Consider the following 20,428-nt stretch of genomic DNA (forward strand, 5'->3'; position numbering starts at 1 on the left):
CATCGCTGCCAAAAGGTGCTTCAACGAAGTACTCAGCAAAGGGTCTTTAAATACTTATGTAAATGTGATATTTCTGCTTTTTTTTTAAATAAATCTGCCGAGATTTCTAAAAAACTATTTTAGTTTTGTCATTAGGGGTATTGTGTGTAGATTGATGAGGGAATTTAGAAAAACATCTATTTTAGAATAAGGCTGTAACGTAACAAAATGTGGGAAAAGTCAATACTTTCTGAATGCACTGTATATCAGTTCCTTGTCATTTGTATTATCATGAGTCATTTCACTCTGTATTTTTGGTCATAGTTAGTTCGACTTCGAGAAACTGTATCAAATTGTGTTATACCCGCTCAGCCACCCTACTGCTGCCAATTCAATCAAGTTGGGCCTTTTTTATTGTGTAAGCCGTATCACTGGATAACTGTTATTGATCACCCATCCTACCTCCTTCGTTTGCTGGAGTGCGGATGCCTACCTGAATTCGATTTGATTCCATTCTAGGCACCCAACTGCTCCCTCACCCTGCGTGGAGTCCAGGGGAACGTCCATGGTCAGTTTGGGACGTCTCTGTCCCCCTGTCCAGACCTGAATGGGGACGGGTTGCCGGAGCTGGCTGTAGGAGCCCCACTGGAGGACAGAGGACATGGGAGTGTTTACATCTTCCTGGGATGCCCTTGGGGCATCCAGGCCAAATACAGTCAGGTCAGTAATAATAGACAGCCCTCTTGTTTCTGTCTAAATATTCTGAAATAAGCTGAAAGCTTGTATGTATTTTGTAAATTGGTTTTTGTCTCAACCTGACTTTTATTCTGTTATATTATTCTGTTCTAAGCACTGCATCCCCCATAACACATAGAGACAATTGCAACCATCGATGGCCACTAGGTTATCACCAGCTGATCTCTCGTTATACCAGCAATACACTCTAAAATCACCCGCACAGCTGATCTCAAATGCAACTACTATAGGTCACTAATTGATTGAGGCGGCAGGTATCCTAGTGGTTAGAGCATTGGACTAGTAACCGAAAGGTTGCAAGATCAAATCCCCGAGCTAACAAGGTAAATATTTGTCATTCTGCCCCTGAACAAGTCAGTTAACCCACTGTTCCTAGGCCATCATTGAAAATAAAAAATTGTTCTTAACTGACTTGCCTAGTTAAATTTTAAAAAGATCACTATCTGATCAAACTTTGAGTCTACCTTTGGTAATAAAATACAAGGAAACCATGTTGTATTTGATACCATTCCACTCCAGCCATTACCACGAGCCTATCCTCCCCAATTAAGGTGCCACCAACCGCCTGTGTATACAGTGGGGCAAAAAAGTATTTAGTCAGCCACCAATTGTGCAAGTTCTCCCACTTAAAAAGATGAGAGGCCTGTAATTTCCATCATAGGTACACTTCAACTATGAGATTTTTTTTTTTTACAAAATGAGATTTTTTTTCTCCAGAAAATCCCATTGTAGGATTTTTTATGAATTTATTTGCAGATTATCGTGGAAAATAAGGGAGGCCATTGTGGTGAAGTAATTAAAATATAGCAATTAAACACTGGAATGGTAGATGTGCAGAAGATGAATGTGCAAGTGGAGAGATACTGGGGTGCAAAGCAGCAAGGTAAATAAATAAATACTGTATGGGGATGAGGTAGGTGCAGTGATCTGTGAGCTTCTCTGACAGCTGGTACTTAAAGCTAGTGAGGGAGATATGAGTCTCCAGCTTCAGAGATTTTTGCAGTTCGTTCCAGTCATTGACAGCAGAGAACTGCAAGGAAAGATGACCAAAGGAGGAATTGGCTTTGGGGGTGACCAGTGACATATACATGCTGGAGCGCGTGCTACGAGTGGGTGCTGCTATGGTGACCAGTGAGCTGAGATAAGGCGGGGCTTTACCTAGCAGAGACTTGTAGATAACCTGTAGCCAGTGGGTTTGGCGACGAGTGTGAAGCGAGGGCCAACCAATGAGAGCGTACAGGTCGCAATGGTGGGTAGTGTATGGGGCTTTGGTGACAAAACGGATGGCACTGTGATAGACTGCATCCAGTTTGTTGAGTAGAGTGTTGGAGGCTATTTTATAGATGACGTCACTGAAGTCGAGGATTGGTAGGATGGTCAGTTTTATGAGGGTATGTTTGGCAGCATGAGTGAAGGAAGCTTTGTTGCGTTATAGGAGGCCAATTCTAGATGTAATGTTGGATTGGAGATGCTTAATGTGAGTCTGAAAGGAGAGTTTACAGTCTAACCAGACACCTAGGTATTTGTAGTTGTCTACGTATTCTAAGTCAGAGCCGTCCAGAGTAGTGATGCTCGACGGGCGGGCAGGTGCGGGCAGGGATCGGTTGAATAGCATGCATTTAGTTTTCCCTGCATTTAAGAGCAGTTGGAGGCCACGGAAGGAGAGTTGTATGGCATTGAAGCTCGTCTGGAGGTTAGTTAACAGTGTCCAAAGAGGGGCCAGAAGTATACAGAATGGTGTCGTCTGCATAGAGGTGTACCAGAGAATCACCAGCAGCAAGAGCAACATCATTGATGTATACAGAGAAGAGAGTCGGCCCAAGGATTGAACCGTGTGACACCCCCATAAAGACTGCCCAAGGTTCCGGACAACAGGCCCTCCAATTTGACACACTGAACACTATCAGAGAAGGAGTTGGTAAACCAGGCGAGGCAATCATTTGAGAAACCAAGGCTGTCGAGTCTGCCAATAAGAATGTGGTGATTGGTGACAGTGTCGAAAGCCTTGGCCAGGTCAATGAATACGGCTGCACAGTAATGTATTTTATCGATGGCGGTTATGATGTCGTTTAGGACCTTGAGCGTGGCTGAGGTGCACCCATGACCAGCTCTGAAACCAGATTGCATAGCAGAGAAGGTACAGTGGGATTCGAAATGGTCGGTAATCTGTTTGTTAACTTGGCTTTTGAAGACCTTAGAAAGGCAGGGTAGGATAGATATAGGTCTGTAAGCAGTTTGGGTCTAGAGTGTCACCCCCTTTGAAGAGGGGAATAACCGCGGCAGCTTTCCAATCTTTGGGAATCTCAGACGATATGAAAGAGAGTTTGAACAGGCTAGTAATAGGGGCTGCAACAATTTCGTCAGATCATTTTAGAAAGAGAGGGTCCAGATTGTCTAGCCCGGCTGATTTGTAGGGGTCCAGATTTTGCAGCTCTTTTAGAACATCAGCTATCTGGATTTGGGTAAAGGAGAAATGGTGGGGGCTTTGGCGGGTTGCTGTGGGGGTGCCGGGCAGTTGACCGGGGTAGGGGTAGCCACGTGGAAAGCATGGACAGCCGTAGAGAAATGCTTATTGAAATTGAATTTTATAAATCAGTGTATACCAGTGTTTAAGCCGACGCAAGGTCAACAGCGCTGTAGAGATCACTATGATGTGTTAGACGTTTCTGATTTGTAATGAACCTGAAGGCTGCATGATTTACTGAATCAAGTGCTCTCATGGTGGTGGCTGAGGCCTGCATATATATAACATCACTAAAATCTAAAACCGACAGTAATGTACATCGTACCAGCACATTCCTGGCCTCAAAATAAAAACAAGCCTTATGCCTGTAATAAAATCCTATTTTCATCTTGAGCTTCCTTATCAAGTTCTCTACATGCACAGTGAAGCTCAGCTTATCATCAACCCACACACCCAAATATTTGTACACTTTAACTTGCTCTATAGTATTTCCAGCCAATGTAGCAATGACATGATTTGTAACATGCCTGGCATTTGAAAATACCATGCATTTTGTTTTACCCGAATTTAGAATCAGCTTTAAATCATACAGATTCTGTTGTATGATGTTAAATGCTCTTTGGGAATTTTTAAAAGCTAAAGATAAACTACTACCACTTGAATAAAGAACAGTATCATCTGCATAAAAATGAACATCCTGTCACGCCCTGACCTTAGTTCCTTTTTTTGTGTCTCTACTTTTGTTTGGTCGGGGCGTGAGCATTCTGTTGTTTTTCTATGTTTTCTTTTCTATGTGTTTGGCCTGGTATGGTTCCCAATCAGAGGCAGCTGTCTATCATTGTCTCTGATTGAGAACCATACTTAGGTAGCCTTTTCCCACCTGATATTTCTGGGTAGGTTCCTGTTTTGTGTTTTCACCTTTCAGGATTGTTTCGATTTTCATTTCTTACATTCACTTTGTTATTTTGTATTTTCATATTCTGTGATAATAATTAATCATGGGCACTTACATGCTGCGTTTTGGTCCGATCCTTCCTACTCCTCATCCGACGAAGACGAAGATCGTTACACATCCGCTGTTTCAATAAGACCCCCAATGTTGTTGATATACAAAATGAACAACAGTGGGCCCAAAATAGAACCTTGCGGAACACCTGAGCACACCTCTATGGACTCAGATTTACAACCATCCGCCATTACACAGTGTACGATTTGATAGGTCATTTATAAACTAATCTAGAGCATGACCAGTAATTCCACAACATTTGAACCTTTGCACTAAGACAGCATGGTCCACGGTGTCAAAAGCCTTCGACAAATCAATAAAAACGGACACACAATGTAACTTCTTATCAAGAGCACAGAGCACATTTAAAACCTTCAATGTTGCTGAAACAGTACTGTGGCCAGACCTAAAACCTGATTGCATTCCATTTAATATGTTGTTTTCTTGGAAGTAGGTCTTTAGCTGCCTACTAACTAAGGGCTCCAGTATCTTTGACACTACAGGCAATAGCACAGTGATCACTTATGTAATTTGCTAAAATATCAGAAGCATTAAAACGATGAGGAGTATTGGTTAAGATCAAATCAATCAGAGGATTTCAGAGGATATTTTATATTCAACCTAGTTACACTTTTGACAATCTGAGTGAGATTGTAGGTATTGCACAGAATTTTAAGTTGATCAGAGCTAGATGTTAGCCAGTCCTGATTCAGATCACCCATCAGGACAAACTCAGAATTGACATTCTGTGATAACAATTTGAAAATACAATCCAGAGAGCCAACAGTAGCAGATGGAGGTCTATAACAACAAGATACAACAATATTTAAATATGAGCCGAGGTTTAGGTTCAAAGACAGATTTTCAAATTGCTTAGGTTTAGTAACAGAAGTCAGAACGACCACCGAGAACTTGTCTTTTACATATACAGCAACACCCTTAGATGTACGATCTGTACGAAAAACATTGTAACCATTTATGACTATTTTTGTCTGTAATAGATTTTTTAAGCCAGGTTTTAGAAAGCATAAATACATCAGGGTCGGCAGTTTTTATCCATATATTCACAAAACCAAGCTTCGGCAGAAGACTTCTTACATTCATATGCAAAAACGTCAGGCCACTCTGACTACTTAATTCGGCAGGGGTAAGAATGTCAGGACCTGGATTAGACTGGACATTTCCAGACAAAAGAAGCAGCAAGATAATGGCAAGTCTTGATCGAGGGTTACAACATTTAGAGTTACAAACAGCACTTCGACGAGAATCCATAGTCACCAGAGTCTTTAACGCCACATATTTAAGGAGATGTATAAAGTCCAGAGACATGGTTAAGTACCAAGAGAACAGTCCTGACATGTAAGCGCAAGAGTCCGATTTCTCCCATATTTGTCAGGACCCGGTTACGAACCCGGGTCTCCGGAGTGAGAAACAGTCACTTAACCAACTGAGCCACGAATAGTCGGCAGAACCCAGAAGATGAGGCAGACACAGCAGTACTTGAGACGGTGTATTTAATAAAGTAAAAAGTGAAGTCCTTCAGGAAAACATGTAACTCCACAACCTCAAAAGGAATTCCACAAGAACAAGGTAATCCACAAGGTAATCCTCCAAGACAAAAAGGTAAATCCACAAGGTGGTAGGTATAGCATAAAAAGCCTCAAAAGATACTCAAAAATAAATAAACAAGAACAAAAAACAGAATTCCACAAGAGCGTCCACCGGGATCAACAAGAGTTCACAGAATACTAGGGCTGGGTGCTAACATACAAACACAGAGCAAAGAACTGAGGGAAACTAAGGGTTTAAATACAATCAGGGTAAACGAGGCACAGGTGCAAATAATAATGGGGATCAAGGGAAAGCAAAAGGTCAAAAAGCACAATGGAGGCATCTAGTGACCAAAAACCGGAACAACCCTGGCCAAATCCTGACAATATTGTTCGGGAGAAATGTGCATAGTTCTCATGTGCATTTCCGGAGCAAGCGTGGGGTATCTCACAATACTCGAGGGAGAAACATCATATATTTTCTCATTCACAGTGCAACGGGCTCTAAATGTATCGCCAACATTGTAAAAGCCAAGGGTAGACACCAGCAAAATGAACAACAGCATTATGTTTGTTAAAACAGTCATTAAAAGTCACTAATCAAATAGTTCAACCGCTGTTCCAAAAAAAGTTGACGATGTATGCATATGATGTAGAAGAGCAAAGGTCCGGGGAGAGAGAGAAAGTGGCGAGGGCACCCAAGCTACTAACAGCAGCAGTCAAGCACCCAAGCTAACTTGCTACTTCCAGACATCTAAGTGAGAGAGAACAGCTCACTGAGCATTACTCGCCCTAGCAGAGCTGGTTAGGTTGTCATGTTATCCAAAGCGTTGGTGACCAACTGTGCTGTCAGCTTGTCCGTTCGTAAATTCAGAGCTTTTCTCTTTCAGAGCGCACACCGGACCCTCTGGCCGATGAGTTTACTGACAACGGCCATATTCAACAGGTGTTGGGTGTTCGTAAATCATCAGTTATTCTGCACTCTCTGGCAAGAGTGCTCTGCAATCAGATTAGATGTAGATGGCCAGACTGAATTTACTGAATTGCAGAGCCTTTTGTTAAGATATGTAGCTAGCTACGTAAACAATTAACCATAATCACCACTCATGACGTTACTAGCAAGCCAGCTAGCTAAACAATGAACGATAATCACAACTCATGTTACTACCCTGCATGCATCTGCGGGTAGCTAGCTAACTTTGAACCTGGTTGGTTAGCTAACAGCAGTTTTAATACACAATACATTTTAAAAAGAGCAGTGTTAGTTAGGATTACCTAGACGTACTGACCAGCTCAAATAGACAGAAGCGTGTTATATGGCAGACCAATCCGAACTCATCTCTCGGCATGTCCGGCCCACTCATTATCTCAGCCAATCATGGCTAGCGGGAGGGTTGCAGGCTTTTTCTTTGGATAAACCAACTAGGCTCGTAATTTAACAATTGTATTCGTATTTACAGATGGCATACAAGTTTGTTATTAAGGCACATGAATGTTCACATGTTCAAGAAGGCATTTCTGCCAAAAAAATGAATTTTGCTAGAGTTTACGTTCAAACGGCTCTCCTGTGAGGTTGTGACCCGCGACATACGCCTAGTTTCCTGAAACGGGTCACAAATCTGGTTCAAAGGCACATGATTGCTGCGTACAATAGCGATCAGCAGAGGCATTGAAGGCAGTAAGAGGGACATAAATTAGGTTGCTTACATTGTGTCTACCAATGGCCCTGGTATAAGGTACATTTGCTAAAGCATTTTGACTCAGCGACACAATGATAGGGATTAACACAGCTGGGCTTGGGTTATTCATAAGTCATTGTCTCAACGCAGCCTTATAAATCCTGCGAAAGGATCCAGGGACCCAAATGACTTGGGTAGATCCCATCCTCCTTATAAAACGTGTTTTGCTTTCAAAAGGTATCGAAATTGTCAACAAAAGTTACACCCATTGAGCTGCAATAATCACGTAGCCAGTTGTGAAGAGAACGAATCCTGCTAAACCGTTCAATGCCACGATTCAGAGAGAGCACAAGGCTAGATAAGATGGGTCTTTTGTTATTGTCTGGCAGAGAGTCAATCAGCACTTTGAAATCCAGTTTAACCTCTTACCGCTTCCCCCCTACTTTGTGCAATTTCCGCCTGAAGACATACCCAAATCTAACAGCCTGTAGCTCAAGCACAGAACCAAGGATATGCATCTTGGTACCATTTGAAAGAAAACACTCTGAAGTTTGTGTACATGTGCATTGAATGTCGGAGAATATAACACAATAGATCTGGTTTAGAGAAAACCATACGTTTTATTTTTTATATCATCTTTAAAATGAACAAGATAAAACAAACATTCAGATAGGATGATGGGGACAATTTCAGTGAAAAAATATAAGAGGGCAACAGTACTTGTGCAAAGTTTCAGAATAATAACTTCCAAAATGAGTGTGCTACATGACATTTATCATGGAGTCACCCAGGTGTCCCACACAAGTAGCCCAAATGTACCCAAGTGGCCAAATTGGTGAAGGTATACATTTTGAAACAAATAACTATATACAAAATACCAAAATGGTATTCTAACCACCCCCCCCAAAGAAATTGAGAAAAAATTGGAAGAAAAAAAAATTGTGGAAAAAAAAAATTCATTAAAAAAAATATGGGAAAAAATATATATATACATTTACAAAATAACATGGGTACCTATTTACACACTTTCAATATTTGGAAGACCTCTATCAAATCAATTTATATAGCCCCAGCCTAAAACCCCAAACAGCAAGCAATGCAGGTGTAGAAGCACGGTGGCTAAGAAAAACTCCTGTAATCCCTGTTCACCCACGACTGTGTGGCCACGCATGCCTCCAACTCAATCATCAAGTTTGCGGACGACACAACAGTGGTAGGCTTGATTACCAACAACGACGAGACGGCCTACAGGGAGGAGGTGAGGGCCCTCGGGGTGTGGTGTCAGGAAAATAACCTCACACTCAACGTTAACAAAACTAAGGAGATGATTGTGGACTTCAGGAAACAGCAGAGGGAACACCCCCTATCCACATCGATGGAACAGTAAGTTTTAAGTTCCTCGGCATACACATCACAAACAAACTGAATTGGTCCACCCACACAGACAGCATCGTGAAGAAGGCGCAGCAGCGCCTCTTCAACCTCAGGAGGCTGAAGAAATTCGGCTTGTCACCAAAAGCACTCACAAACTTCTACAGATGCACAATCGAGAGCATCCTGGCAGGCTGTATCACCGCCTGGTACAGCAACTGCTCCGCCCACAACCGTAAGGCTCTCCAGAGGGTAGTGAGGTCTGCACAACGCATCACCGGGGGCAAACTACCTGCCCTCCAGGACACCTACACCACCCGATGTTACAGGAAGGCCATAAAGATCATCAAGGACAACAACCACCCGAGCCACTGCCTGTTCACCCCGCTATCATCCAGAAGGCGAGGTCAGTACAGGTGCATCAAAGCTGGGACCGAGAGACTGAAAAACAGCTTCTATCTCAAGGCCATCAGGCTGTTAAACAGCCACCACTAACTTTGAGTGGCTGCTGCCAACACACTGACTCAACTCCAGCCACTTTAATAATGGGAAATTATGTAAAAATATATCACTAGCCACTTTAAATGCTACCTAATATAATGTTTACATACCCTACATTATTCATCTCATATGTATACGTATATACTGTACTCTATATCATATACTGCATCTTTATGTAATACATGTATCACTAGCCACTTTAACTATGCCACTTTGTTTACATACTCATCTCATATGTATATACTGTACTCGATACCATCTACTGTATCTTGCCTATGCCGCTCTGTACCGTCACTCATTCATATATCTTTATGGACATATTCTTTATCCCCCTACACTTGTGTGTATAAGACAGTAGTTTTGGAATTGTTAGTTAGATTACTTGTTGGTTATTACTGCATTGTCGGAACTAGAATCACAAGCATTTCGCTACACTCGCATTAACATCTGCTAACCATGTGTATGTGACAAATAAAATTTGATTTGATTTGATAGGAAGAAACTTAGAGGAACCAGGCTATGAGGGGTGGCCAGACCTCTTCTGGCTGTGCTGGGTGGAGATCACAGTGGTTGTAGAGGGTGCAACAGGACAGCACCTCGAGTAAAAATGAACAGTTTAGGGTTCCATAGGCAGAACAGTTGAAACTGGAACAGCGGCAAGGCCAGGTGGACTGGGGATAGCAAGGAGTCATCATGCCAGGTAGTCCTGATGCATGGTCCTAGGGCTCAGGTCCTTTGAGAGAGAGAAAGAGAGAATTAGAGAGAGCAAACTTAAATTCACACAGGACACCGGATAAGACTCCCATTCGGAGTCAGTGTCACTGTGAAAGAAAATGTTCAGTTATAATAGTTTCACATATGAGCCCTGTATCAACAGGTATAATAAACAGATATATAGAAAGTTGAAGGTTGAATATATTATTATAACCTACTAGATCTACCGTCTCTTTTTATATGACATTTCAGCTAGATCTACTGTCTCTATTATATTATGACATTCCAGCTAGATCTACTGTCTTTATAATATTACAACAGACCAGAATGTATCTACTGTCTCCATTTCACTTTGGCCATTGATGTGGTCCTAACCTCTCCTCAACAGCCTCAAATAGGCTATTTCATGTGGGTTGGGGTGGGGCGGCGGACACACGCATCTCACATTTCATGACATTACATGTTTATATCTTGCTTCTAAATTTAAATTAAAAAAATCACAAATAATATTTTGATTAATTTCAAACAAGGGTATTAGCATGATATGAACTTACCAGTCCAAAACGATGTCCTCTCCCGTTCAAAAAATATTCCTCCACAATCGCTAAATGAAGCATCATACAACAACCTGTCTCACCTTCCCAATCAATTTATTCTAAAATTGTGTGTACATCTGTATATCTAGACTTAGATTTAGCTTTCCCTGACATAGTCGCCATAATGATTGATAAATAAACAGCTGAATCTGCGCGTTCACCAAACAATGCAGTGCGTAATATGCGTAGCTCCTTCCGGTATGAATCTTCAATAGCGAATGACTCACTTTACGCTGAAGCTTACTACATGGGTTGGTCTTGCAACACATAAACATGGCGTATTGCCGTTTAACTCAGCTCATTGGCTATCTACCCAGCTAGATTTCAAGACGATCAGTGGTCATTGGTTTAAAAGACAGTCAATCAACGAAACAACGGGCAAATCATTGGTGCACAATGATGTCATGACTTGTCTTCAAATCGGTTTCTTTCAGTCAATACGTCCTGCGAAATGGCCCATCACGTTTGATTGTGTTACAAACAAACCAGTTGATTGCAGTGAAACCAAACATGACTGGAAAAGTCACGTTCTATGTGGGTTATTTACCTGGAATGTGTCGTCGAGAATGGAATGAGACGGAATTCACGACACATTTTGTGAACTGCTTGTTTCGTGTTAGGCTATAAAAACAGATTTTATCAAACAAAAGATCATTCATTGTGTAACAATGAACATTGAAATTGCAAACAGACGAAGATCGTCAAAGGTAAACGATTTATTTTAATGCAGTTTGTGATTATATTATGCCTGTGCTGGTTAAAATATATTTTTTATGGGGTTCTATGCTCAGATAATCGCATTGTATTCTTTCGCAGACACTTGTATTTTCATGAATGTTTAATATGACTTTGTGTAGCAATCACCGTATGTTGTGGAATTTCAGCCCGCTAGCGGGTTCCGTGCGCAGAACGGTTAAACTGTTCAGAGCTGCCCTTCATAATTTAATTGAAACCCACATGATACACAATAGAATCAATGTTCATATCCGGGCGAAGTACATTCGGGAGCAGCTTAGTAATATAATTTACTCGAGCTCCGGGATAGGACATTGTTTTTGCACCAGGAACAGTCACATTTCTTACCATGAAGCTGCCCAAAACCACGGCTGGCGAGAAAGATGAGGAAATCCACCCACTCCCACGCTCCACAGGATTCGGAGAACCCTTTAAGGATGGGCGAGAGGCAGGATAACTTAAGCCCGTAGCTCCCGGCTCCTGGTGCAGGCCTCCGACAGATGGAGAAGCCCTGCTCGATCCAGAGCAGGGAAAGAAGGTTGCTGACGTCGACATCGAAATCGTAGGGGAAGGAGTAGGCACAGCGGTTGCAGACAGAAGTACCCCCAGCAACAAAGGTGCAGGAAGATCAGGCTACAGTGTGGCGAAACTATTCGTTGTTTGCATCCGCTCCAGGCCTCACGTTGGGAGTGTAGACTGCTTTGTGGGAGGCCACTGTCTTCGGCTTCCACGGCTCGTGACATACGACGATCATTGATTGCCATGCTCCTCTTGCTGTGCTCCTGTGACTCCGCTATCAGACAGGGGAGGAGAGGCAGGAGATGGCTCCCCTAGAAAACAAACTCCAGGCAACACCGGCCAGTCGGGTGTGCTGATTAGTAATCCTGCAAAGGTGTTTGGGTGAGCAGAGCTGTGATTGCCTTCTTTGGCTGGTCTGGTGCTAAAGGTAGTGCAGCCTTCCACAGTGCTGAACTGAGTGCTGCTGTCTATTGTGCTGCATCTAGTGCCGCTGTCCATGGCACTGAAGTGAGCGCACCTGTCTATTGTGCTGAGGTGGGTGGCTCTGTCCATGGTGCTGCACTCAGCCACACCTATGCCCAATGCCTCTCACGATGGCACATATGGGTATCAAGAACAAGATAAAAATGAATTGAAACGACTTACCACTTGGAAGCTTCCTGCCATTGTTGCTACCTATCTGGCCATCCAAAATCACACAAAAAACACAGGGTGCGTTCGAGCGGATCACTTTTGTCAAGTTTCCAATTCCAGGATTAGACTCCCAATTGTCCGACCTTCTTTGGTCACTGCCTTTCAAAGTGTGTTGTGTTATGGGGATATAAATTGTTCTACTTGCGTCTACATGTCGACTGCATGAGCTTTACAAAAATAATGTGATCAAAAGTGTTTTGCAGTCGACTGCCAGTTCCTGCAGTTACTCTTTACCAACTTCATCCTGCAGCCATCGCCTGCATTGTGGGAGGCTCTATCATCAAGCAATCATTAGGTGGGTTTTTTACCAACCAAAGACATGACTTTAACAGGAACCAACTTTGCCTCAGTTAATATAATGGATATATACAAATTAATGTGATATTTGAGGGTCTCTCATTGATTGTAAAATGTACACACATGTTTTTGTGAGTGTGTGAAATGACAGTTAGAGACATGTTCATTTCAACATTGTAAAGAAAAACTTTTATAAATAATGGCAACACTGCCATGTTGATCTGAGCCTTGCTGTTGTAAAACCACATTAGTGTCTCACTTCTGGCTGTTACAGATGCACCTCCCCCGACTTCACACCTCTGCTTTCGTTTACAGTTGGTTGCTTTCGCTTTACCACTTAAACCAGCCCACCGACTTCTGCCACATTGAAGAGTGTGCATCGTTTTAGTGACGTTGTCAGCTCACCCGTTTATAAATCGACAGAAAACAGCACACTTTTATAAAGTCAATAGTTTATACTATCATCATTACAACATGTTTTTGTTATCCAACGATTCAGAGAATCTCTATCCTTAAAAAAAGTCAGCACACAAACGAGCTGAGTATCTGGATGTGTGTACAAAATAAAATGAATGTACAGTATAAATACAAATGACACTTATGCACACAGTAGAAACAGGTTAAGATATAGAGTAGGCTACAAAACTCACCTCCGAATGGCATAACACATTTATTCAAACAGGTCTGGACAGGGTTGATCTTTACGCATGAGTGTTTACAGAGGCCAAAGTTTTCTTTATAATGTTCATGTAAATATTTTACACTCTCTAAAGAAACTGGCATGCAAAGCTATAGAGCTACAAAGGAGCATGCATGTAAAGCAAATACTATAGAGGAAAAAAGTGTAAATCTTAAAGTTGCCTAGTCATTCTTCGTATTGTAAATAATTTTTTATTTAACTAGGCAACTCAGTTAATAACAAATTCTTATTTACCATGACGGCCTACCAAAAGGCAAAAGGCCTTCTGGGGGGACGGGCTGGGATTAAAAATATAAATAACATTTAAATATAGGAAAAAACACACATCAAGAAAAGGAAGACAACACTACATAGAGATCTAAGACAACAACATAGCAAGGTAGCAACACATGACAACACAGCATGGCAGCAACACAACATGGTACAAACATTATTGGGCACAGACAACAGCACAAAGGGCAAGAAGGTAGAGACAACAATACATCACACAAAGCAACCACAATTGTCAGTAAGAGTGTCCAAGATTGAGATAGAACTGTCCAGTTTGAGTGTTTGTTGCAGCTCGTTCCAGTTGCTAGCTGCAGCAAAGTGAAAAAAGGAGCGACCCAGGATTGTGTGTGCTTTGGGAACCTTTGACAGAATGTGACTGGCAGAATGGGTGTTGTATGTGGAGGATGAGGGCTGCAGTAGATATCTCAGATAGGGGGGAGTGAGGCCTAAGAGGGTTTTATAAATAAGCAATAAACCAGTGGGCCTTGCGACGGGTATACAGAGATGACCAGTTTACAGAGGAGTATAGAGTGCAGTGATGTGTTCTATAAGGAGCATTGGTGGTAAATCTGATGGCCGAATGGTAAAGAGCATCTAGCCGCTCGAGAGCACCCTTACCTGCCGATCTATAAAGTATCTCTCTGTAATCTAGCATGGGTAGGATGGTCATCTAAGTCAGGTTTACTTTGGCAGCTAGATTTTAACTTTAGCCTGCAGCTTTGATATGTGCTGAGAGAAGGACAGTGTACCGTCTAGTCATACTCCCAAGTACTTGCATGAGGTGACTACCTCAAGCTCTAAACTCTCAGAGGTAGTAATCACACCTGTGGGGAGAGGGGCATTCTTCTTACCAAACCACATGACCTTTGTTTTGGAGGTGTTCAGAACAAGGGTAGAGAAAGCTTGTTGGACACTAAGAAAGCTTTGTTGTAGAGCATTTAACACAACATTTGGGGATAGGCCAGCTGAGTATAAGACTGTATCATCTGCATATAAATGGATGAGAGAGCTTCCTACTGCCTGAGCTATGTTGTTGAAGTAAATTGACAAGCAGTGGCTGAGACAGCAGATTTTCTGACTTTATACACTGCACTCTTTGAGAAAGGTAGTTAGCAAACCAGGCCAAAGAGCCCTCAGAGACAACAATACTCCTTAGCTGGCCCACAAGAATGGAATGGTCTACTGTATCAAAACCTCTGGCCAAGTAAATAAAAAAGCAGCACAATATTGCTTAGAATCATGGGCAATGGTGACATTATTGAGGACCTTAAAGGTTGCAGTGACACATCCATAACCTGAGCGAAACCAGATTGCATACCCAAGAGAATACCATAGACATCAAGAAAGCCAGTTAGTTGATTATTGACAAGTTTTTCCAACACTTTTGATAAACAGGGTAAAATAGAAATAGGCATGTAACAGTTAGGATCAGCTTGATCTCCCTCTTTAAATAAAGGATGAACCGTGGCTGACTTCCAAGAAATGGGAACCTCCCCAGAAAGGAGAGACAGGTTAAAACGGTTGGAGATAGGCTTGGTGATGATAGGGGGCAGCAACCTTAAATAAGAAAGGGTCTAAACCATCTGATCCAGATGGTTTTTGAGGATCAAGTTTAAGGAGCTCCTTTAGCACCTCGGACTCAGTGACTGACTGCAGGGAGAAACTTTGTTTCAGGGCAGGGGAAAGAGAGGGAGAATCATCGAGATAGTCGCAGGGTGGGAAATTAGGAAATGTTGGACGGGCAAGGAGGCATGGCATGGAGTCAAATAGGAATCCTGACTTAATGGTGATTAAAGAGCTCAGCCATGTGCTTCTTGTCAGTAACAACTACATCATCAACTTTAAGGGACATGGGACTCTGTGAGGAGGAGGGTTTGTTCTCCAGGTCTTTAACCGTTTTCCAGAACTTCTTGGGGTAAGACCCACAGAGAGAGAACTGCTCCTTAAAGTAACTAACTTTGGCCTTCCGGATAGCCTGACTGCACTTAGCTATGTGCCTTTTTGCATCAGTTTAGACATCTTCTGCACTTTATTGCTATAGAGATTTGTCTAGAAAATTCTCAAACAGAATAGCTGATAATATAGAGGATTGCTTTATATTCCAGGTGCCAGACTCTTATTTACAGTAGTATAGGCCTAAACAGTAGCTTACCAAAAGGGGAGAAAATGTGACATGCTGAGAGAACGACCGTGGTTTGGTTTCCTCCAAATCTTTGATCAGTGATAATTCACTAACAGACTCTCTTTCACTTATAGAAAGTTGATAGACTTATGTAATAGCATTATAGAATTTAAACCGACCTACAAATGTATAGAGCTAGCCAGCTTGTAGTCCTAAAAACCGTAAATGAGATACCTCTGGTTCATTCAGCCATTCCTATGGGGAAAGAAAATAAGGCCTGAGGTTAACACAGGCTTATGAGATCTTTTATGTTTTGTTCTATGAGACAATACCAGCCAGTTAACATGACTTTTATGAGTTATTAGCTTTTATGTGTGTTGTGTTGTTTTATTACATAGGATATTACAGTTTTTAACTTCCCGTTAATAGGTTAGTCTTGAACGGAGCTCATCCAGTTTATTTTCAAGTGTGTCCGGCAGTAGAACGAAGGGTCAAGGCAGATTATCCACTCGCCGATGTAGTCTCGCAAGGCATCCTGCTCTTCGACCTCTGTATTGGCATCTCCTCTTCATACGAATGATGGGGATTTGGGCCAGGTCTGGGAGGAGCAGTGTATCCTTCATGTTTGATTCATTAGAACAAATCCTCGTCCGGTTTGAGGTGAGTAATCGCTGTTCTGATGTCCAGAAGCTATTTTCATACTTAAGAAATGATGGCAGAAACATTATATACAAATTAAATATACCATCTATATAACCAATTGTCCTACGCCATTCTCAGTGTTATGGCTTGGGGGTAGAAGCTCTCTTAGAGCCTTTTGGTCCGAAAGACGATTTTCCGGTATCGTTTGCTAAACGATAGTAGAGTGAGCAGTCTATGGCTGGAGTCTTTTTTGGGCCTTCCTCTCACACAACCTGATATAGAGGTCCAGGATGGTAGGGAGTTCGGCCCCGGTGATATACCCTCTGTAGTGCTTTGGTCGGTGCATTTGCCATACCAAGCGGTGATGCAGCCAGTCGCACATGTTGCTGCATTCCATATTCCATATTTACATTGGTCTTCAATAGCTTTATTTTTGCAGAAGAGTAGTCTTAATGTAGGCATAATTTAGCTATAATTTGGCTAAGGAATTGTCTGCAATTAAGTGTAATCTAAATCATTGTAATTTACAGGCTACATTTCCAGTTGAATCCTATTATTTCAGTTGTAAAATGTCATTCTTCCATTTATCGTTTTTCTAATTCGATTTTGCTGTTCCTGACAGGTTACTTCATTGGGGCATGAGTAGTGAACGTAGACAATTATCATTTTCCATGCCATTTCCACTGTCTAGTATCAAGCCGGCTTGACACCGTAAAAGTGTCAGATCAGCTGGTGTACTAGTTTATTGCGCTGTTCTTTTCATTGCAACCACGGTTATTTTAGCTTTGAGCTCCGTGTAATCTCCCATTAGTAGCGTGTTAAGAAATCCCTGTTAAATATTGCATCTTCGTTGCAATTTATTTATTTATAGGGGTCAATGCACATTAATCAACATCAATATTACAATCATGTTAATAATAATAACTTAATAATAAACACCCATGTAAATGTGCTAATTTGCACCTTTAGTCCCTGGGCAGGTACTATACAAATACTCACTAAAACAATACAAAATACATTACATCCAATAATGTATCATTCTAACAACAATACTATCATCAACTGTTGTCTTACCTATGAGCAACCACAGATAACTCATGTGTACATGTTTGGATAGATTTGAGCCATGTTTTCAATTTAAATTTAAAGAAGTACAATAATCAGTGCAGCTTCTCAAGTCCTTGGGCGTTGCATTCCAGTATCTTGTAGCTCTAACTGAGAAGACTGATTTTACTGTGTGGAACGCAATCCCCTCTAGTTACTGCCCTTGTTATCCTGGAGGAGCTTTCCTTGAGAATGATATGCTGACATAGTGGTGGAGGGGCAAGACCGTGCAGGATCGTAAAGACTAGGCTTGCATCTACATAATGCTTAAAGTTATCCAGACTAAATAAATTATGTTTGTAAATGATATGACAATGGTGGTAACTGTTTGGTTTGTTATCGAAAATCTTAAGTGTTTGTAGAGTGATTCAATTGGTTTCAGAATAGTAGCTCCTACTTGTGACCAGCTTGTGAGACAATATCTCAGATGTGAGAAGATCCCAGCATGCAGGAGGCAGGGCCTCCAGAGGAAGGAAAGATCTGATCAACCTAAAGTTGGATAATCCAATCTTAACCGTGTTTAACCACCTTCTCATGTTTCTTAAATGTCAAGTTGGAGTCAAATGACACCAAGATACCTGAAGTTAGATACAACTTTCAGATTCTCCCCATCTCACTGATCATCCCTAAAGCCAACACCTCATTTGGCCGCCTTTCGTTCCAGTTCTCTGCTGCCTGTGACTGGAACGAATTGCAAAAATCGCTGAAGTTGGAGACTTTTATCTCCCTCACCAATTTCAAACATCTGCTATCTGAGCAGCTAACCGATCGCTGCAGCTGTACATAGTCTATCGGTAAATAACCCACCCAATTTTACCTACCTCATCCCCATACTGTTTTTATTCATTTACTTTTTTTAATTTACTTTTTTATTTACTCTTTTCTGCACACCAATATCTCTACCTGTACATGACCATCTGATCATTTATCACTCCAGTGTTAATTGTAATTATTCGCCTACCTCCTCATGCCTTTTGCACACAATGTATATAGACTCTTTTTTTTCTACTGTGTTATTGACTTGTTAATTGTTTATTTCATGTGTAACTCTGTGTTGTCTGTTCACACTGCTATGCTTTATCTTGGCCAGGTCGCAGTTGCAAATGAGAACTTGTTCTCAACTAGCCTACCTGGTTAAATAAAGGTGAAATAAAATAAAAAATAAATAAAATTAACAAGATCAGCTCGTTGTGAAGAATTAATGGATTTCTTAGAGAAGTACATACAAACAGTCTTGTCGATATTTAAATGCAGGCAAGCATAAGCATGTTAACTTATGGGCAAGCAAGTGTGAGATCATTTATATAGATTGTAAACAGAAGGGGGCCTAATATTGACCCTTGTGGGACCCCAATGTTATAGTAAAGAGAGTCTGTCTGAGTGTCCCCCAGACATTTGACTTCTGTTTGTCAGATAGAAATACATCCAACTAATGACTTCAGTGGACACATTAAGGGGGGATAGTTTGGATAGGAGGGCTTCACTATCTCTCTCACACTGTCTCTCTCTCCCCACCCTTACTCTCTCCCTACATCCAGAGGATCCAGGGAGTGAGCGGGAGAGCGGGTAGAGGGCTGCAGTTCTTTGGGGTTTCGGTGCACTCTGCTGGGGATCTGAACTCAGACGGACTGGCTGATATGGTGGTGGGAGCTAAAGGAGCCGCTTTCATACTGAGGTAGGTTCATAAACACTCAGTAATAAAAAATATTACAAAGGAATGTATTCTTAAATACACTATATATATATATATATATATATATATATATATATAAAAGTATATGGACACCCCTTCAAATTAGTGGATTTGGCTATTTCAGCCACACCGTTGCTGACAGGTGTATAATATCTAGCACACAGCCATGAAATCTCCATAGACAAACATTGGCAGTAGAATGGCCTTACTGAAGAGCTCCGTCACTTTCAACGTGACACTGTCATAGAATGTCACACTTCCAACAAGTCAGTTCGTCAAATTTTTGCCCTGCTAGAGCTGCCCCGGTTAATTGTAAGTGCTGTTATTGCGAAGTGGAAACGTCTAGGAGCTACAACAGCTCAGCCGTGAAGTGGTAGGCCACACAAGCCGACAGAACGGGACTTCTGATGCACGTAGTGCGTAAAAGTTGTTTGTCCTCGGTTGGAACACTCACTACTGAGTTCCAAACTGCCTCTGGAAGCAACGAGCCCACCAAAGCCAGAAGACCTCTCGAGCCAGCTTAAGTGTGGAAGCCCGATGAGCTAGCTGAGGCACCCCCGGTTCCCTCGGCGACTGCACCCGGACCCGACTTCACCAACCAAAACAACTCTCTGATGCTTCTTTTAGTGTTATCAGCATTAAGGATTGACGCTGGTAGGCAAGAAGCAGGTACAGGGAGTGAACATTTAATTAACAACAGACATGAAACAGGACAGAGTCTGGACATGAACACATAATGACATTAATGCAGACACGGGGAAGAAGCGGGGGAGCAGACAGTTATAGATGGGGTAATCAACAAAGGGAAGGAGTCCGGGTGAGTCCAATGAGCGCTGCTGTGCGTAATGATGGTGACAGGTGTGCATAATGAAGGGCAGCCTGGTGCCTTCAAGCACCAGAGAGGAAGAGCGGGAGCAGGCATGACAGGTTTCCATGGCCGAGCAGCTGCACACAAGCCTAAGATCACCATGTGCAATGCCAAGTGTCGGCTGGAGTGGTGTAAGCTTGCCGCCATTGGCTTGCCGCAGTGGAAACGC

General features: G+C 42.0%; 1 protein-coding gene across 2 annotated transcripts in view; it reads left to right on the forward strand.

Moving 5' to 3' along the window:
- LOC135514677 (integrin alpha-X-like) overlaps positions 1–20,428 on the forward strand; it is a 69,769-nt gene that overhangs the window by 15,007 nt on the left and 34,334 nt on the right. For both annotated transcript variants that reach the window (XM_064938181.1, XM_064938182.1), the window contains exons 14-15: positions 499–699; positions 19,237–19,373. In XM_064938181.1, the coding sequence (XP_064794253.1) occupies positions 499–699; positions 19,237–19,373 (338 nt within the window). The remainder of the gene's footprint in view (positions 1–498; positions 700–19,236; positions 19,374–20,428) is intronic.

This window comes from Oncorhynchus masou, chromosome 26, assembly GCF_036934945.1.
Source record: "Oncorhynchus masou masou isolate Uvic2021 chromosome 26, UVic_Omas_1.1, whole genome shotgun sequence".
NCBI lineage: Eukaryota > Metazoa > Chordata > Actinopteri > Salmoniformes > Salmonidae > Oncorhynchus > Oncorhynchus masou.